Genomic DNA, 19,532 nt, shown 5'->3' with positions numbered 1-19,532 from the left:
CCCAGGAGAGACAGACCATGAGGCAAGGGCAAGGGAGGGCTTCAGAGAACTGAAAAGACAGGGGGGAAAGAACAAACTTCAGGAGAAAAATGTAACTGGGAGACCAAAAGTAGAAGAAAGGAGCCAAAATTACATCAATCGCAGGAAGAGTGTGGGGCTTTCAGAGTGCCTCTCTAACAGGCAAGAGAGCTTGTTGTGATACTAAGAATAAGAGTATAGGAAATATTTAAGCCCTTGCTGTATCAAATGCTATGAGGAAGGATTCCTTGTATTTCCTTCAGAGTAAGCTATCCTCCCTGTTGCCACTTGGGTTTTCAAGAAAAGCAAATGAAAAAATAATTTTCCACTATTTCCTTCCTTTTTCTTACCCCTCCTCAGCTAACTTCATCCTAAAAATCATTTGCAATAAAGCACAGATATTATGTGCCTTTACTGCTAGTTCTTATCACAGACTGAAGCAATATCCTGCTTCCCAGCTAGTGAGTTCAAAACAAACGATGTCTCTGCTGGCCACAGATGACCCTGGGACTTCTCGTCCTGGGCTCCTACTGCTGTTTTCAGGGATCCTGTGTATTTGAGTGAGGAATTGTAGCCTGTCTGTGCAAGTGGTGTGGCTTCAAGAGCTCTTGATTTCATATTCGCTGTCAGGTTGAATCATGAGACGGAATCAGCCCACAGAAGTGAGCAATTGCATCATAAATAGCATAGGACAAATGTTACTTCTCAGCTGCTTAGTCTCCCATAGCCAAATATTTGTCAAAGCCACCTTCATCCCCCAATTCCAGTTTATGAAGAAATATGTCATATAGAATTGGCTTGTTCAGAAATGGAGGTTGGTCACTGCAGAGCTTCTCTCAGTTTCAAAATATATATTAAAAAAACCCAAACACCAAACCTTAAAAGAAGGAAAAAAAAAAAGGTTGGGCAGGAAATTGTTGATGCCAGTGCATGATGAGAATGAGAGGGCAAGCCAGATTTGGTACGGGGAAGAAACATACAGGCACTCTGAAAAGTGAAGAGTAGTTTGCTCTTAAGATGACCAGCACTTCCCTTCCTACACCAGGAACACATTGAAGGAATGAGTCTTCAGAGCTCTGTAGAGAATTTGTACTGGAACCATATCAGATGGTCTCCAAAAATCTCTGCTGAGCCCATAGTGGTGCATTCCAGCAGTGGGTGTGTGAGTGCTTGCTCATGCACAGCTGCCGCACAGCTGGTTTAGTGATCTTGTGTTTAATGTCCAGGTATTTCTGTGAAGATGTAGATTTTAATCTGCGGACAAACAGCAGCGGCCTCCTCATCTGCCGCTTCAACAACTTCAGTGTCATGAAGAAACATATTCAGGTTGGAGGACAAAAGGACTTTGTCGTTAAGCCAAAAATCATGGTGAGTGTGGAAGTATGCTCAATAATGTGCAAGGGGTGAAATCAGGACCTGTTTCCCCTCAAAAGAATAAATTCTCTAGTCTCTTAGATTTATTTGCTGCTTAGTTGACATCTGACATTCTTGGCTTACTCTGGTAGGGCTGCCATATCAAAAGTAGGAACTTATAAATATTTTGCTAATTATCAATTACTAGTAACATTCCTCCTAATCTATTAGAAGATGGACAGGAATTGGAAAGGGTTTGGTCTAGCAATTCACCAGTGTCTCTGATGGAGGAAGAATTTGCAGACATACACTCTGATTAAAAGCAGATAAATTGTACCAGACTTGATTTTAAAAATGTTAGCACAGCCACTATTTTCTGTAGTTTGCTGGTTTGTGGTGACTTTCAGTTCTTGCACTTCCTGACAAGAAGAGACCTGAAGTAAGGCTCTGAAAACTGGAACCTCTTGAAGCCATTCAGGAAATCCAAGTATTCATAAAAATATACCAAACATTTTATACAGAGTATGTTACACCTATGACAGCTTTAAGTGGAGATTTATTTCAGAGGTTTGGTTTTGATGTAGGAATCTTGTAGTTTGTGTTCCTAGTGGTTTTAAACACATCCCCCATCATCCCTCTTTTAAAAAACTCACCTCCATAGTTCAAGATTTGACTGACTGAACCTTGGGTTTGAGTATTTTTGAAAGTCATTTTCTGATTTTCCTTTTTTCTTATGGTTGCAGTGGAATCTGTAGTGATGGCCCGGCCTATGAGAAAACTCAATAGTAAATATTTTTCATGGATGACTCCACACAAGGAGTATATTATTTCCTGTAATGTTCAGGATAAAGCAGGATGAAGGTCGCTTTGGACTCCCTATTTACTGTCCTTCTTTAGGCAAGCATGTATCCATGAAAGGACTTAGCAAGCACAGAACAAGCAATTCCTTTATTTCTCTGCTGTGGTGCTATGTCAAAACTTAGTGGTGGTGTTTGATCCTTTCCCCCAGCTTTCTCTCTCTACCTGCTCTATCATGGCAATCCCTTCCCCAGACAGAGGAACTCCTGCAGAGCAGATACACTGAGTAGGAGGGTTAAAAAGGGTTCCCCTTGGTTTCACTGCAGGTTTCGGACAGCATGGCACCAATAATGCCTCTTCAGTACGTCTGTGCCCCTGACAGTGAGCATACATTGCTGGCAGCCCCGTCCCAGTTCCTCTTGGAGAAATTCCTTCAACATGCAACATACAAACTCTTCCCAAAGGCCATTCATAACTTCAAGAACCCAGTACTGGCCATCGACTGCTACCTGAACATCGGGCTTGAGGTACAAAATACTTCCAGGAATAATGGGGACAAGTAAATGCAAACTTTACTTCAGTATCTCTCTTTTGTTGCAAACCTCTGCTTTTATTAACCTTCAGCATCAAGGGTAGTGTTTGGAGACTTTGGTCTCAAACAGATTCTGCTATTGGAAGTAAAGGACCATTCCACTGGAGGAGCTTGTGATGAAGCCTCCAGCTGGCTGGTGTGGGTAGAGACCAGAAGTCTGTGATGGATTAATGTGACTGCTGGATTGTGCCAGGTCCTTTTTGGTCACAACAATGCCGTGCAACATTGCTACAGGCTTCCAGTGGTTGGAAAGCTGACTGACAGCAAAGGACCTGGGGGTGCTGGTCAAGAGCCAGCTGAAGATGAGCCACCAGTATGCCCAGGTGGCCAGAAGGCCAGTGGCATCCTGACCTATATCAGGAATAGTGTAGCCAAGCAGGACTAGGGAAGGGCAATGAGGTGCCGGAGCATGTCCAGATAAAGGGAACAAAGTTGGTGAAGGGTCTGGAGTACAAGTCTGATGAGGAGTGGCTGAGGGAGCTGGGGTTGTTTAGTCCAGAGAAAAAGAGGCTCAGGGGAGACCTTATCACTCTCTACAACTATCTGTAAGTAGGTTGTAGCCAGGCGGGGGACAGTCTTTTCTTCCGAGTAACAAGTGATAGGAATGGAGGAAATTACTCAAGTTGTGCCAGGGTAGGTTTAGATTGGATACTGGGAAAAATTTCTCCATGGAAAGGGTTGTCAGGCACTGGAACGGGTTTCCCAGGGAAGCAGTGGATACGTTATTCCTGGAGGTATTTGAAAGATGTGTAGATGTGGCACTTAGGAACATGGTTTAGTGGTGGGCTTGGCTGTGCTGGGTTAACAGTTGGACTCAATGATCTTGGATCTCATGGATCCAAGATAACAGTGGGATCTCAATGAGTCTATCCTAAACAATTCTGTGATTTATAAGGGAATTGAGTGTGTTTCTCTGAAGTATACATACAAATCAAAAACCTAAAAGCGATACCATTCTTGACAGAACTTGGTATTCATGCTTCATTGCTTCTCTTTTTATGAACGTTTTTCTAGGGGAAACTATTTTTTTTGCAAATAATATCCTCGATGTCTATATGTTAGGAGATTATACTTTTTGAACCCAATGATAACTTAAAGTGGGTTTGAAACAGTGTGAATGTCTAACGTGGGTATCGTTTGGACAAATTTTATGGAGGTCAGTGGGAAGATAGAAAAGATACACAACAGCCATCATGGCACCGAGACACAGAAGACACAGAAGAACCTCGATGCTGGGACCCAGAATCTTCAGCAGTTTCATTACTCATAGAATTGCTTACCGTGTTTGACAAATGTGTCCTTATTAGAACAACCTACATAATCTCAACAGTCATTATAAGCAGGTAATTTGTAGAAAAGCAGAAAGTCAAACTGAATTACAGAGAGCCCTGAAATAACGTGTTGCAGACTTGGTGACCAAATCTGAATCTAGAAGTTTGTCCCATGTGTTATTTCCTCAGGAAATTTGCTCAATACTGTAGTCCTGTTGGATTGTATTTTTACCAGCACCAGCTGACTCACCTGTTATCACTAAGTTATATTTCATTCCACTCCTAAGTCACTCTTAGACCTTTTAACATAGAAGTGCTCCCTTTCTTTCCCCCTTGTGTTCCAGGTGGCTATATGCTACATTAGTTCTCGCCCACACTCAGTCAATGTCAACTGTGAAGGTGTGTTCTTCAGTGGACTTCTGCTCTACCTCTGCGACTCCTTCGTTGGTGCAGACCTCCTCAAGCGGTTCAGGTTTCTGAAAGGTAATCTTGTTGCTTTGCTGGGCATCCTGGGTACTTTTCTGCCAAGTAGTAATAGCATGGAGGAAAAGGGAAAGGCAGAGGAATAACCAGCTTCATTAAACATCTCCATTATTTTCACAGTTAGTGCTGCCATTGTTTTCAAAAGGAATAGATGGAGTGTTTTTTTGGGAGTGTGTATCAAACTTCTGTTCCTGTTGGTAGTAAGTCCAGGTAATTGAACCGTAGGTAAGCTTTGCCAAATTAAATTCATTAAGTTATTTTAAAGTGACATCAAATCAAGTTGATGCAGAAAAAAACATGACCCATGGAAATCAGGCAGTGAATTGTGCAGTCAGCCACTTGAGAGTTTAGAGCATAAGTCCTACTGATGACAAGAGTCTGCTCTGGTAATCGGTCTATAATGGCAACAAATCTTCAGTATTGCAGATTGGGACAGCTCTTAGCTGGAAGATTATGGGGTCTAACCCCACCAGAACTTGATAAACCTCATCAAAACACTTCTTGATCTTTTTCTCTTAATGCTAACAAATAGCAAATTGCCATAGGTATTCAGTAATGCTGGAGTCTGTTACAGAACTCCAGTGCATTTGTGGTGGCATGGCTGAGCTGTTTCCATCTTGTGCTGACTGAGGATGGTGCATACGCAGGGGTGCCAGGGGTATGACTGTGGGCCAGTCCTAAAAAACAGGTTTTGAAGTTTGCTCTGCACCATCTTTGGCCCTCCAGGGCAGGGGCAGAGGAGGAAGGCACAAAGATGTGATGGTGCTGGCCACTGCCACATCTCAGGACCTGATATGGGTTGAATGCAGCCAGAGGCCACTTTCTTTGTTTCTTGGGAAAGGGGCAGTTTGTTCACAATAAATGGGCCATGAATGCCTGGTAGGAAGGGCCTTCCCTTGCTTCAATCAAGCAGAGGAGGGATCTGAACAAAAACTTTCTGTGTGTCAGGTGCATGGGATGGAGCGCAGAATAGAGCAAGCCCTGAAGATTTCCAGCCTTCCTGCTTATTAAATGTCTATGTGTAACACTAGATGCAAGGAAATTTGCAAGTTTGTTAAGCCACAGAAAAATTAGGGACTATTACACTGCTTTACCAAGGGCAGCTCTCATACTTAAGGAAGTTAGAGCAGATTTTTCTTAAGAGTCAGTTGTGGAACTGGTTTGGCTTAGTAGAATTTCATCATTGACCTTGTGCAAACCCAACTGTCCCATGAAACAAACAAACAAAAATTAGGCTTTAGTCTTTTGTTAAAGATCTTGGATTCCAGTTAATGTTCTCCCTGCTACAGTTTATGATATTAACACTGGCTGATTGTCAAGCAGTGACATTCTTTTATACAGAGCAGACCCCACACCAGGCTTGCTTCTCCCTGTCCATGCCTTCCTGCAAATTCACAGAATTCACAGAGGGACACCATGTGCTGTTGTCCTGTGTCTCAGTTGACTGACCTACGTCTGGTCTGGATAGTTGTTGATAGACTCTTCTAATACTACTTTTTTCCTACCTAGCAGCAGAGATATCTTTGAAATATCTTAGGAAAATGAATGAAGGAAATGAGTTGTCCTTGTACCCTGAGAACTTAATGTGCTTTTCAATTGAAGGTGCCACCCTGTGTGTCATCTGTCAAGACAGAAGCTCGTTACGGCAGACAATAGTCCGGTTGGAGTTGGAGGATGAGTGGCAGTTCCGACTTCGGGATGAGTTTCAAACTGCTAACAGTAGTGATGATGAACCACTCTATTTTCTTACTGGACGCCATATATAAGCCTTGCTAAGACACTGCTAACAAAGAAAAAAAGAACTTTTTTTTTTAAAAAAAAGTACAATCACTGTGGAGCGAAGTGCAACCAATATTTATCTAGACTGCTCTAAAGGATTCCCCACACTTCTGAAGTAGGCTTTATTCCTTCAGATAAGTTACCACATCAGTTATGATTTAAAGTATCCTGGATTCCAGTTATTTTCACATCAGTCACAACTGCTGACATTAATCACACAGCCAACCAAGCTGTAGGATCTGGGAAGAGGCTGTTGTTTGGCTGAAGAATCCTTTTTATATTCAGCTGATGTAGGGGAAGAAGCTGCTCTCCTCTTGCAGCTGCTAGTTTGAATGTTACATGAAATGCACCCCAGCATGTGGAATTTATTGAAGATAGGTGGAGAAGAGCCCACTATGTCTCTTCAGCTCTGTGCTGTGGTACAGAATACTCAGGGGTTTGAAACTACAATATAAAGTAGATATTTGTATTAAAATGAATAGTCTTGTTCTCTGTGCAGTGTTAGTTTAAAATTTGTAATTGTGTACGTATTGAAATTGTCTTTGGCAAAATTTCCACAGGTGTTCAAAGTTTACTACTTAAACCTGAACAAATGAGCAAACGCATGGCAGGCACTGTGGATCCCTCTTCTCCTAGCAATGGTATTTCACCCCAATAGGCACCCCTTCCTCAACTCCAGGGATGAAGCAAAGGCTTCTCATAGCTGTTCTCTTTTCACTTAGAGGCCAGAGTAACTTCCCAGCAAATCATCTTCAGCTTCTCACTCTCCTCAGAGCTTTGAAAACCTACAATCCGTCCTTCTTAGCATATGGAAATGTGTCCTCCTGTCTGTCCGGTGCCTTTGTGGTGGGCTGTATGCAACTGACTCCATCTCCTTTACACTCAACTCCAGTTGGCTGCAGAGCTGAGATTAGATCTGTCATACCCATATATGAAGAAACATGCCAAAAAATGTGCAGGATTGTAATGATGCCTGAGCTGGATCCAGGAGAAACAGAAGGTATTCTAGAGGAGGTCCATGGGGGAGTGGGGACGTCCCAGGGAGTTGCTCACCAGAGACTCTCCAGAAGCAAAGACCTGTGAATGCATCACCTAACACTGTCATCCCTGTAAATACTGGTTGTTCTGCTTACAAGCGCGATACTTACTGATCCTTGCTAAGGTGTTCCGGAAGGAACTCGGCACTCTTGCATTTGGTTGTCAGGGTTAAATCATAGCGGTACTCTGCTCCCATCACAGTTAGCAGGTGTTACCTTGGTGATGTTTCCATACACACACATCAAAAATAATCTTTCTGCACATTGTGACCCCTTTATTAAAAAGGAAAATGCAGAGTGTTCTTAAATGCTATTCATGAATATGAATTTAGTCCCCAAAAAGCAATGAAATTAACACGTCTTTATACCTGACCTGCAACTCATTGGAGGACCTGCCAAAGCTGCATTTTTTTTTAATGCATAATGTTAATTAAGCAACTTTTTTATCTTGTGAAAAGAGATGTTTACAGATGAAAAAACATAATATATTTGACAGAGGCCAAAGGAAACTGGTTTGCATATGTCTGTGTTGATGTAGCATATCTCTGATGCTGTAAATTTAGCAAATTTCACATGAACAACCCACTTCTGTAAACTTATTTCCTTCAGACACAACCTGCCTTATGTATTTTAACATTAGGAAGAAGTAGGGATATCAGAGATGCCTCTTGAGGCATTTGATACACATATGAATGTATTCCAGTAGTGCTGGTTTTGCCAGAAGGGCTTAAGGCCAATCCTGAGTCTTAGTGTGCTGTAGAAGTGTCAGGTACTACATGTTCAAGAACAGTTTCCTTTTTGTTTGTGTATTTGATGTTTGCACTAAGTTCTTAAAATTTCAGGTGCTGAGACTACTAGGAGGAATTAGCCTGCTGATGGAGCAGTGTGAAATTCTCCTGAAGGTTGAGAGTGCATTTAGAAAATCAGTGTATTTGCCTGCCTTTACCAACTGAATAGTAAACCCATTTCCTTAGCGCTCTCCCCTGTGGAAGCAAGTTGTGGTAACACTCTGGCCAGAGCACACTACACCAGCCCCACAGCACTGGCCTGTGCCATGGAACACATGGCTGCCTGTGAATTCCTGGGAAGGAGACCGTTGTTTGACAGCCAGATGGCTGGTATTCCATTTTGGTTTTAAGCCTCACTATCAAGGCCGTTCTTATGAATGTATTAAATGGGCTGGCATTTTATTTTATCTGTAGCTGTTGTCTATTCACAGGTTAAAACTGAATGTAAACTAAGATTTAAAGAATCATATGCAGATGCTTTTTGCTTAACTTATGTAATTGCTTTTTGTGACTTTTGGAAGAGGGTTAAAAAACATTGCTCTCCTAGTGTAAAGTTTTCTTAACCAAAAACTTGGTGAATTTAGCTTCACTAGTCAGTCTACCTCATGTTACTGTTTATGAACTGAAACTGTCTGAAGTTGTGGCTATGGTATGTTTATAATGTGCTTTCATTAAATTTGATTTTATTAAGTTACCATTTCAGACTGCCTCTCTAAATGGGTACTGCTCTTGCTGTCTGAGCCCACCAGAGGATCACTTTTAGACTTCCTGTGAACCTGCCTCACCTTTACAGTCTGCTCACAATTCCTTTGAAAATTACACATGGGAGCTGGGAAATAACCAGACTCTGCAGACCAGATTCACCATCATTCTGCTGCTTCAGCTTTGAGTACTTGAGTATTGTTTGGGAGGTGTAAGTTCTTCACTTTAGCTCTAGCCCAAGGTTAAGGACAGCACAATATAAACAAGTGTATCCTACCTGCACAGAGGTTCCAAAATTGAAACAAATGGTCAGTTTAACCTTAATTCCTTCATTCAAATCTTACCTTAAGGTTTTATGCTACTACTCAAGGGTGAAGGTATCCCATCTCACCACAAACCCTGTATGGGATGGTATTGATTGAGAGCTACCTGGGGCAGTGATCCTTGCAATGTGATAAAAATGCATTGTCACTAAAGGAATTCCTACCCAAGCAGGTTTGAATGCCACAACTGTGCTCTCCAGAGTCCATCAAAACACACACTGCCCATAACTCCTTTTTTCCTTCCAAGAAAAGTATGAAATACAGTAAAGGTTCATTCACACAGTATCATACAGAATAACTTTAAAAAAGCTATCAAGTATTTTATTTTTAATCTATCTACATTATGTACAGATCAAGAAAGGCCACAGCAGTTTTTCAACATACAAACCCTTTAAAAGAGGAGAGATTTATGAAGGAGTGACAAGTATCAAAGTGAAGTCCACTAACAAAGGTATATACTCAGTACAGTAGTTGAAGAATGACAAGTACACCAGTCCTCGGGGTTTTCATTCAACCTTTGACTCCACAACTAATCTGGGGGAGAAGGGGACAGGGGGCACAGATTCTGATGCTGCTGACACTGAGCAGGTGCCCTGGCATCTAGCAGGGTACAGGCTGCACCACAGAAGCCACAGTACAGTCCAAAGGGGCTGATGCCCATGACTGCACCATTATGCTTCTTGCCTCGATGCAACTGGGCATGGACTTGAACTCTGTCAAACAAGCAACCAGAGTGGCTCCCCTGGCTGCAGGAGCTGGGGCAGGAGACCAGGTACAGTACTGAGAAGCACTGGTATATCACCTCATTAAGAACTTCAGCATGTACTCGTCAGTGAGACTAGAGTCTTTGCATTAGTTTACAGTCCACTATGAACAACTTTCTGCTGCATGTAAACATGACTAACTAGATAAAATACAATCAAACTTTTGTAAAAGTTAATAAAATATCTTTCTTTTAAAAAAACAAAGTTAGCCTATTACTGCACTGTTTACAATTGTAATAAAATAGCACAACCTTTAGGTTGTTACCAGTCCTGAGTTCACTGTAATAAAAATGGCCCTGGCTTCTGCTGAAGGTCTGCACCCACTCAGTGCAGTCTGGCAGAAGTCTCCCAATAAAAATGGAATTCCTTCAGAGCAGTTAAGTCTGGTGCTGTCCATTGAGGAAGTTGTATACCAGGAACTGGCCGGTGCCACAGTACTGTGTTGCAAACAGTTTTCCATCAGGAGTGGGGTCAGAGAAAGCAATTTCTTCCTTACTTAAGTATGAGCCATATATGAAGTTGCTCCTGTTTAAAAGAGGGGAAAAAGAAAAAAAAAAGATGGTTACTCTCAGGGAATAATAAAAAATATTTATGCTACAAGGCTACAAATCATTAATTAAGTGGCACAGACACTGAAAAGGAAGACGCTCTATTAGGAAGAGATGGCTTTATTTATAGGATCTATCACATCCTTCCAAACAGCAGGGAGGACCACTTGCTTTGGGAGGGGTTTTGTTAAGGTTCTGGTGTTTTAGAAGAAATGTTTGTACCGGGTGATTGCATCAGGAGTTCAAATTCAGAGTTTAAAAAAACATTTGAATTCATTCCAACTATTTTTTCATAGAAAAGAGACTGCTAGAGCTGTGACTACAATCACTGGGAATGAAAACACAAGCTACAAAACAAGTGGGGTGGTTATGGAGAGGGCTCAAAGAACCAATGTCAAGGCATAATTCCTAAGTAGCTACACATTCAGCAATAATATAAAAAAAAAGAATCAATTTGCTTAACTTCTTAATGAAAAATATTCAAGTTTTATTCTTATTTGAAGTAAGAATGGGAGTTAAGGGATACTGTTCTACTTCTGGGGCTGGCTATGTGAGCAAATTTACAAAACTGAACTCAGGCTTTAAGACCTCGATTGGGGGAAGGAGGAGGTAATGTTTATCCTTGGAAACAGAAGAAACTCCCTTTTAACTTAGGTTTTTTAGTTTCTAAAAAATAAACTTAAATGCACTTGAAGAGCAAGTATGTGGTTCACTTATATGGACATCTCCATTATATACAGAGGAAAAGATAATAGGAACAAAATCTTTTTTAATCACTACCAGTTTTACTTCTTTTTCTTTCATGTATTTAGGAAGATGATTTTGCAAAGTTCTTTGACTGACTGGGTTTTTGTGACTCCAAGTCAGCCATTAAAGTTTGAGTGAAATGGGGCAGACATTCTCAAAACAGACCTAAACTTCTGCTATGATGCCTTCAACATTTGGAAGTCAGGATTTAGATGGCTACTGGAATCATCCTGTCCAAAGTACCTTTTGCTACAGAAGACATTTAGGTTGAAGTTTCACTGGCAGCTGAGCAGATCTAAGTGCTTATTGCCATCCCAAATCAAGTTCTCTCCCTTGCCTTCTGTAACTTTCTGGGCTCCCTTGTCTACACCAGCTCTAGAGCTCAGCAGACCATTCTACAAACCAACAGAGCACCAGAGTAATGCAAAGCTCTTTTTGGTGAACCTGCTTCCTACTAAGACAGCAATGAGCTGCTGGAAGACCAAACAAGCACCAGAGCACAGCAAAAGGTGAGATACGGAGCAGTGCAGAGCTAAGAGGAACACTGAGGCCTCACTAGCTGCAACGAAGCACCAAAATTGATTCTGAAGATCCTTTAGAGCTGTAGCTGAGGGAGCAACTCCAGCATCACTCTAGGGGAGAAATCGCAGAATATTCTAAGTTGGAAGGGACACAAAAGGATGATCGAGTCCAGCTCTTAAGTGAAGAGCCTCTATGGGGATCAAACATGTGACCGTGGCACTATTGGCACCATGCTCTACATCTTTCCTTTTTCTCAGAAGCTACTATCAAACACACTATCAAAAATTTCCAAAAAGAAAACCAAATAATCCAGTTACTATGCTTATCTGAATGCAGCTTTACAGTTCATAGTTCAGACAGAACATGATCTGATAAGAACTTTCTAGTTGCTCCACCAGCCAGGCAAGATGCATTCTGCAGAGCAGAATAGTTTTTCTAAGCTCTCCGAATACCCAAGAGGATGAGGACTGGCAGAGACATGAGTATCTGTGCTATAAACCCCAACAAGATGGGGCTATCACAAACATGATAAGCAAACAATAGTAAGATTTGGGCAGCTCTTGGCATTACTCAGAACTGATGTTTAAGTTTCCAGGAAATGTCAGTGAAAGAAACGTAAGATTTCAAGAGTCAACATTTTTAACATACACTAGCACAGATGTTTGAGTCCTTTTATAGATCCAGCACTTGGCAGTAAGCTGAATAAACTCACTACTAGCTACTAAAGCTCCATGCACATTGAAAGTATCTCATAAGGCTCAGCAAGCCTGAGGGCATGTGTCAAAAAAACCCAAACCAACAGCTGGAAGCCACCAGACTATATCAAATGGTTTGGCACACTGGGTCTCTGTTCCCTCTCTCTTCTTACCTCTAAGGAATGGACAACCAGCCAGTGGTTCAGTCCCAGTCTGTAAAAGTTGCCTAATCCCACACTTTGACCAAAGACAATCTTGCATCCTTTACTCTTAACTACCATGGAGGAATTTCCCCAAGCTCACTGGCAGTTTGCCAGAGTGACTCATTACGATTGCACTTAAAGATTTCTGTTAAAGACAGGCTATTGCAGAATATTGACATCAGTTATTGAACTCCACCTAATAGTGCAACTGTCAGCTGTGCTCAAAGCTACATCCCCAGCATCACCATCAGCTTGAGACACACAAACAGTAAATGGCTTGGACTGAGTTCTATCTAAACCACATATAACTGAGGAACCTTTTTAGTATTACCTGAGACACTCGATCATCCGAGAAGCAATCTTCTTTCGACGCATCATGCTGAATACCCATATCCGACTTATCCCACAAATAGCAGGCTCTGGAGAAGTTGAACAGCACCAGGCTTTCTGTCTTTCAAATATGACTTTCTCATTTTCTGAACTGACTTCTGGAACCTTTTCTTCTATAACTCTGTAGCCCTGCAAATGATGTTAAAAAAAAATTATCCCCTTATAAAAGCATGACTAATGACTTAAAATAATCAATGTGTAATTTATTTCAGTTAAACATACTTACTTGCTAAAATACCTTACTAAAAAGATTGTATATTTTTGTCTTGTGTAATTTCTCCTAACAGTTTCAAAACAGGAACAGATAATAAAAGATTAAACAAACAAACAAAAAAACCCCACACAACCTTAACTTATTTCAAATAACAGCAACAAATAATACAATTCCTATTACCACCTGTATTAAAAATGTTTGACTTTGGCTAAGACTGTTTTGCTTTTTGTCTGCTACTCCCAAGGGATAGTAGAAAACCCCACAGTTTACAAGGGAACAGACAGATTATGTGACAAAGTTCTGAAATCAATGTTTGCTACTGCAGCTGCTGGCATGACTTCTCATCCTGCTCTCTGTGGAGCTGTTTGATCCCACTGTGATTCAACTCAATCATACAGAACACTCACTTTTTCATCCAGGTTGGATTTTTGCTGAGTAGGGAGCTGAACCAGCTTCTCAACAAGCAAGAACAATCACTAAACACTGACATAGATTATCTTTTCCCAATTCAATCACTTACCCACTGGATATGTTCCGCAATTAAACAGCCGATAACTTTTTTGTCATTAGAAATAAACAGAAGAGTTTTAGTTCTAGAGTAACACATGAGTGGAGCTTGCTGAAATCCCAAGTCATTGTCTACCATTTCTCTAATTTCTTCGACCTGTCAAAATAAGTTCAAATGCTGTATAAGAAACACACATAAATGTACATTGCTATACATTTACCTTAAGGTAACAGATTTGCAAAGATGTATTAGGGCATCTAGAACACTGAAAGCTATTCCAGAAGTTAAGGATTATCCTAAGGAACCTGCAACACCTCGATCCACATAAATGTTCCTTAATTAATACTCATCTGGGAACAGGAAGAGTAGAGACCTCTCAATCAGCTTCCATTAAGTTCAAACTTGAATGGTCAAAGGCTAATAGAGAGAATTCAGACAATCAAAGTGTGGACACTGGTATTTTAGAGGTAAATGAGACCTCTAGGAAAAGTTAAAACAGTTTAGTTCAAGATGTTCTGTTATTTTTAAGGTACTGAAAGAACTAATCCATTACAGATTTTGAGCACATGGCGGCAGGCACAGTGCCAACACAGGCAGAAAATGTATGCATTTGCTGCAAAGGAAGGAATAACTGTTGTCTCTTTCCTCCAGCTTTCTACTCTTCCACTGGGTTTGCAAAGAATAACTGAAACTAAAAATAAAATCTTAGTTAATATTAGAAAGTTTAGAAGAAACAGAAACTTCAGCATAAATGTACACAAAAGTTTATGCATGAGCTGGTATTTTACTGGTGGATTCTTATACCTAAAACTGGACATTGAAACAGCATCAATCATTCCTCATCTCTGGTGAGACAGAAATAAGGTGGCCTTTCCTATGTGGTTCATTAGATTGCATAAGCTTCTTGAATGCATTTTGTAATCTTATCAGTAATGCAAAAGTAGAATTACTGATGCTGAGAATATCACAGGATGGGTCAGGCTGAAAGGCACCACAAAGGTTCATCTGGTCCAACCTCCCTGCTCAAGCTGGGTCTTCCCAGAGCACGTGGCACAGGGTTGTGTCCAGTCAGTTCTTGGATATCTCCAGTGGGGGAGACTCCACAACCTCTCTGGGCAATCTGTGCCAGTGCTTGGCCAGCTGCACAGTAAAGAAGTTCTTACTCATGTTCACAGGGAATTTCCTGTGCATCAGTTTCTGCCCATTAGTACTAATAAAATGAAAATTGTGTCCAAAAAATGCTTTAAAAATAACTCTTAAAAGGCATAGTACCTATTACTCTCTATTTTCTTATCTAACATTCAGGTACCAATCATCTAATGACAAGCCCAAATACCCAGCTGGAAACACTAAGTAACCATTCTTGAAATCAAGCATCCAAGTGGTGACACCTGTAGATTCTCTCAACTTTAGCCACACAGAACTACAGAGCACTCTTATCATAAATTACTTCATTTGCTACAGTCCTCCTTCCTTCTGCACCACTTAGGTATTTAAAATACTTTTTTTCTTCGGCCATTATATTAAAAAATGAATGTGCAACAGAGGTACTAAAATTAAGATAATGACATCAGAGAAACAAAATGAAACAAATAAACTTATCTGCATAAAGTGTTGTAAAGAAAATTTGTAGCTTCTCTTCAATTTAGTAACTTAAAACATTCTAGGTAGACTAAAGAAAAACTCCTACAGTCATGCCACCAGCTAGAGCTGTCTTGGGCATCAATTCAGCCTCCAGAGATCCCTTCCAACCTCAAGCATTCTGTGACCCTGATACTGTAAAAAAGTTCCTGTCAGTCCCAGCAAATCCGAGGCTAAGCAGAGTCCACACCAGGCTACAACTGGAGTGATGTATTGAGATGTATGAACACATGTCAGCCAGCAAGACACCCAGGTACTCTCCTGCTCCAAGTCTCTGCTAGTACTCTGCCCAGTTCTAGAGAGTTTAGAGAGACATGAGTCATGGCACAAATGGAAATAATTTAGAGGAGAGCATGACAATGAACAGAGCTTGAAAAAACATCATTTAGGAGTATAAACTAAAAAATCCAGCACATCCAGTCCATTTCCTTAAGGTAAAAAAAGAAATCAGAGTTTGTTCAGGCACAAAAAAGCTGTGGCAAAGACGAAAAGAAGGATGTTTTCTATAGCTGAGTCAGTATGATTAGTACTAATGAGCTTAAATTGCAATATAGAGGTTCTACTGGACATCTAGGGAAAATTTCCTACTGTTATGAATAGTGAAGCACTGTAACAGTCTGAAGAGATCAGACAAATGTCTAGTGCTAAAACTTTTAGAAACCTGTCAGATGCAACATGACCCGAGCAGATCTTGCTTTGGACATGGGAATGGATTAGATGACTTTGAAGCTACTTTCCAGATAAATCTGTTTTTATCAGAAAGTCACCAAGAGAATGGTGCCTGTGTAATAAAGTTAACACGTTTCTGTTTGTTTAAATTGAGTACAAAGTTTATATTACATAAAATATCTGGCCGACATTCAAAAAAACGTTTCAAAAAGTCAGTGGGTTGATGCTGTTGCCACCCCTGCCCAGGCCCATGCTCTCCATGAAGAGAGCAGCGGCACTTCAGTGAGATATCCGGCCTCTTTGTGGGAAAAGCTACAGAACCATTGCACTTTTGAGTCCAGCCTCAACTGTTCACATGTAAATTATTCAAACTTTACTATGGACATCCTTATTATTTATATGAAAACACCAAACAAAGCAAGACATACAAGGGCAGTCCTTTTCACCATACCTTTTTAAGTGCATATTTTGGGTCATCAGGAAGAACCATTATTATCTTTCCATCAGGATATTCGGCCAAAATTCTCTCCTTTTTCCAACCCTAAATAAAACAAACACTTATCTAAACCATATACAAGACGTACTTTTATAAACAGAAATGGCAAATTATTGTTCTAGACACCAAATTTATGCAGAGATTTCACATTATCTAGCAGTTGCTTTGCTAGAGAAGGAAACTTCAGCTAGCTCTTTAACAAAAAATATTTATATAATAATTTATACAATAACCTAACTGTATCTAAAAACAAGTTGTGAAAGTGTCTTTCTTATAATCTCTCAACTAGATTTTTTCCCCCAGGACTGCAGTGCAAACTCAACTTTAAAACAGAAGTAGCAAAGTCAGCTCACATAACTGATTTCCAAACCTATGTAAGTATTTTTTCAAACTTCAGTGAATGGGAAAACCCTAAGTTTTATAAAAAGATTTCTTTTTAACATAGTTACCTCCACAAATACACACTCAGTTTTAAAAGTTTGGCATGCGAAAGACCTCCAGGAGGTTCTAAGTGAACTGATTGGCATGCAGTTGCCCAAAATGTAAGGAATAGTTTATTTTGTTACTGATCATAACTGTTAAAGCCACAAGAAGGATACTAGAAAAAAATTTATAACTACCTTCTAAGAATCTAATAGGGAAGGAGACTACGTTGTGTGTATCTGAAGTATAAACATACTCAAAAAAATAGAGGTAATTAACTCTTCTTCAGATCCACACTCGTGGTGAATAATGAGCAGTACCTGCATGGAAAAAAAACAAAACAAAAAAGCCACTTAAATCTAGCAAGATGGGACTAGTAGATATTAGAACTCAAGTTGCTTTGATGGGACCTAAAAATACTGAATGCAGAAGTAACTGCAGCCACTAAAAAGGCTGATCTACAAGTCTTACTTCAAAGCAACTTTAAATAAAAAAGTCTTTGAGGAAACAATATTGATGGAATAATTCTCATTGAAATCTGTACCTTCCCACAAATTAAAGTTCGACTACAGACCAAACAATGGAATTTGGCACTGGATGAATGCCATATATACTACCACAAAAAATGTCAAATTTCAGTGTTATAACACTTGATCTGTGCCTCATTTTATTCATACTGATTTTACTTCCTCACCCCAAGCAGGACATGAATAGAATAATTTTAGGAATTTATCTACTTGCTGCTAGCCCTGGAACTATTTAAGTATTAGTTTAGCACCCAGCATGGCCATGGTTGCAACACAGACACCATTTTAATCCTGTTTTCTTTTCTTCTCAGTTGCACAAATTAAGATCCTACTTGAATTTAGTCTGAACACAAAGGGCTGTAAACAGCAGTGTTACAATATTCAGGGAAGCAGAAAAGTGCAATTTGTGAGATTATGACATGCTTTTTGAGACTGTACGAAAAGGCACCAAAAGGTTCATGTAAGGATTACTATTCTCCAACCTCAAACTCTACCTCTCCCAAATTTTTGTCTTTTTCTGCCTTTGGGCTTCCTGTTTGCCTTGCAAGAGCTTTTTTAGCCTATTTTAAACCCACTGTGACCATTACTCAGGAAATAAATACAGTGTGTTTGATAATCCTGCCATCATAGCATCCACACCGTTGCAAGCCTAATGCAACAGTAAATTTTAGGTTAAGGTATCCTGCTAATGTTACAGTCAGGTATTTCCAAAAAAAACGAAATCTGATAAAAAACCAAAATGCTTCATCATATTAAGTCATTTCTATAAATGGGGATTGATGATATTCAGAGAAAGGGTAGTTCCTAAATTGAAGTATTTTGGAGTTTATTCATAAAAGTATCTTTTAGATGCAGCTTTCCAAAAAGTTTCTGCAAATCATAAGCTCATCCAAGACTTTTAATGAAACCATTTTAAAGCCATGTTGAGCTTCTATAGTCATATGCAGCTCCAATAATTTTAAAAAGAAAAATTATCACTTCACATATTTATCTGCACCTTTAGTGCCCTTATTGTTGAGTTTTTCTAAGCAATGAACTTCCTTCCTTTAAACCAGACAAATGGAAGCAATGCTCAGGACTGATCACAGCTGTGTCATATTCTAACACTAAAGGAAAATACGCAATAGCTGCACCTGGGACTGGTCCTATTAGGCACGTACAACACACAAACCATGCCTGAGTACCAGTATCTTCCATGTGGTCTGAAGATGACTGATGATAAGGTCCTTTAATATACCTATTAACACTTTTTAAACAAAACCTCATAATTTTAACCCTATTAAAATACTACAGTCTGCAAGGTATTTCAGTCACTGAGAACTAAAGTAGGACTCTCACACAGGCAGATGACAAGAACACCTTACTATAGTAAGACATAAAAGCATTGTGTATACAATATATAATACTCTACTGCAATGTCAGAAAAATTGCTTTTCCTTTTAATTGATATTACTTTAGGACATTAAGACTTATTTACAGCTGAATCAGATGTCCAAGCATTGATATATATTGCTTGTGATGAAGTTAAAAGGAAAGCTACTGTTCCCACAGGGATACGTGTTCTGCAAGCCCTGGAGTAAAAGAACATGATTACAGCACTCCTCCCTGACGCTGGCAGTCTGTGCCCAACAGCAGATTATCTCTACCCAGCAGCAGCAGGGCATGTGAAGCCTGATCACCACAGCTGGGCAGACTGGTGCTGCACAGAGCCCCAGTGGTATGGAACAGCTGTTGCAACACCCTCCTCCCCTCCACATTAGGCCTATTTATCCTACAGGTAATCACTTGAGACCACTCTGCACCCCCCAGTTAACTAATTTTTAATCTATCTCTAACTTTTCCTACCAATTCAAACAAGAATAAAGGTTGCTTCTGTTTGTTTATTAGGATGCAATGGCATGACAATTACAAAAGGAAGAAATTGTTCAAAAAAGGACAATACATTCAAGCAGGTGCTACCACATCATGAAATAGCAGACAATAGTTACCACTTCAGAGTGTGGTGTGTTGCTTTCCCTGGGTATTATGTATGCACATTATG

General features: G+C 40.1%; 2 protein-coding genes across 19 annotated transcripts in view; one reads left to right on the top strand and one right to left on the bottom strand.

The window, feature by feature from the left end:
* GREB1L (GREB1 like retinoic acid receptor coactivator) overlaps positions 1-8,814 on the top strand; it is a 147,524-nt gene extending 138,710 nt beyond the window's left edge. For 8 of the 13 annotated variants that reach the window (XM_071554701.1, XM_071554699.1, XM_071554706.1 and 5 more), the window contains 5 exons: positions 1,245-1,386; positions 2,496-2,696; positions 4,377-4,515; positions 4,636-4,725; positions 6,118-8,814. In XM_071554701.1, the coding sequence (XP_071410802.1) occupies positions 1,245-1,386; positions 2,496-2,696; positions 4,377-4,515; positions 4,636-4,725; positions 6,118-6,281 (736 nt within the window). In that variant the 3' untranslated portion in view covers positions 6,282-8,814. The remainder of the gene's footprint in view (positions 1-1,244; positions 1,387-2,495; positions 2,697-4,376; positions 4,516-4,635; positions 4,726-6,117) is intronic. The other 5 variants (XM_071554705.1, XM_071554709.1, XM_071554704.1 and 2 more) reach the window with 1 other exon arrangement.
* A 625-nt stretch (positions 8,815-9,439) lies between these two features.
* ESCO1 (establishment of sister chromatid cohesion N-acetyltransferase 1) overlaps positions 9,440-19,532 on the bottom strand; it is a 33,323-nt gene continuing 23,230 nt past the window's right edge. For 3 of the 6 annotated variants that reach the window (XM_071554690.1, XM_071554691.1, XM_071554693.1), the window contains exons 9-12: positions 16,497-16,586; positions 13,748-13,891; positions 12,955-13,142; positions 9,440-10,433 (exon numbers count right to left, since the gene is read on the bottom strand). In XM_071554690.1, the coding sequence (XP_071410791.1) occupies positions 10,286-10,433; positions 12,955-13,142; positions 13,748-13,891; positions 16,497-16,586 (570 nt within the window). In that variant the 3' untranslated portion in view covers positions 9,440-10,285. Of the gene's footprint in view, positions 10,434-12,954; positions 13,143-13,747; positions 13,892-16,496; positions 16,587-17,161; positions 17,285-19,532 lie in introns of those variants that run through there. The other 3 variants (XM_071554694.1, XR_011697755.1, XM_071554695.1) reach the window with 3 other exon arrangements.

This window comes from Pithys albifrons, chromosome 4, assembly GCF_047495875.1.
Source record: "Pithys albifrons albifrons isolate INPA30051 chromosome 4, PitAlb_v1, whole genome shotgun sequence".
Lineage (NCBI taxonomy): Eukaryota > Metazoa > Chordata > Aves > Passeriformes > Thamnophilidae > Pithys > Pithys albifrons.
The sequence above is the reverse complement of the archived record's forward strand: the minus strand, read 5'-3'. Positions and strand labels throughout refer to the sequence as shown.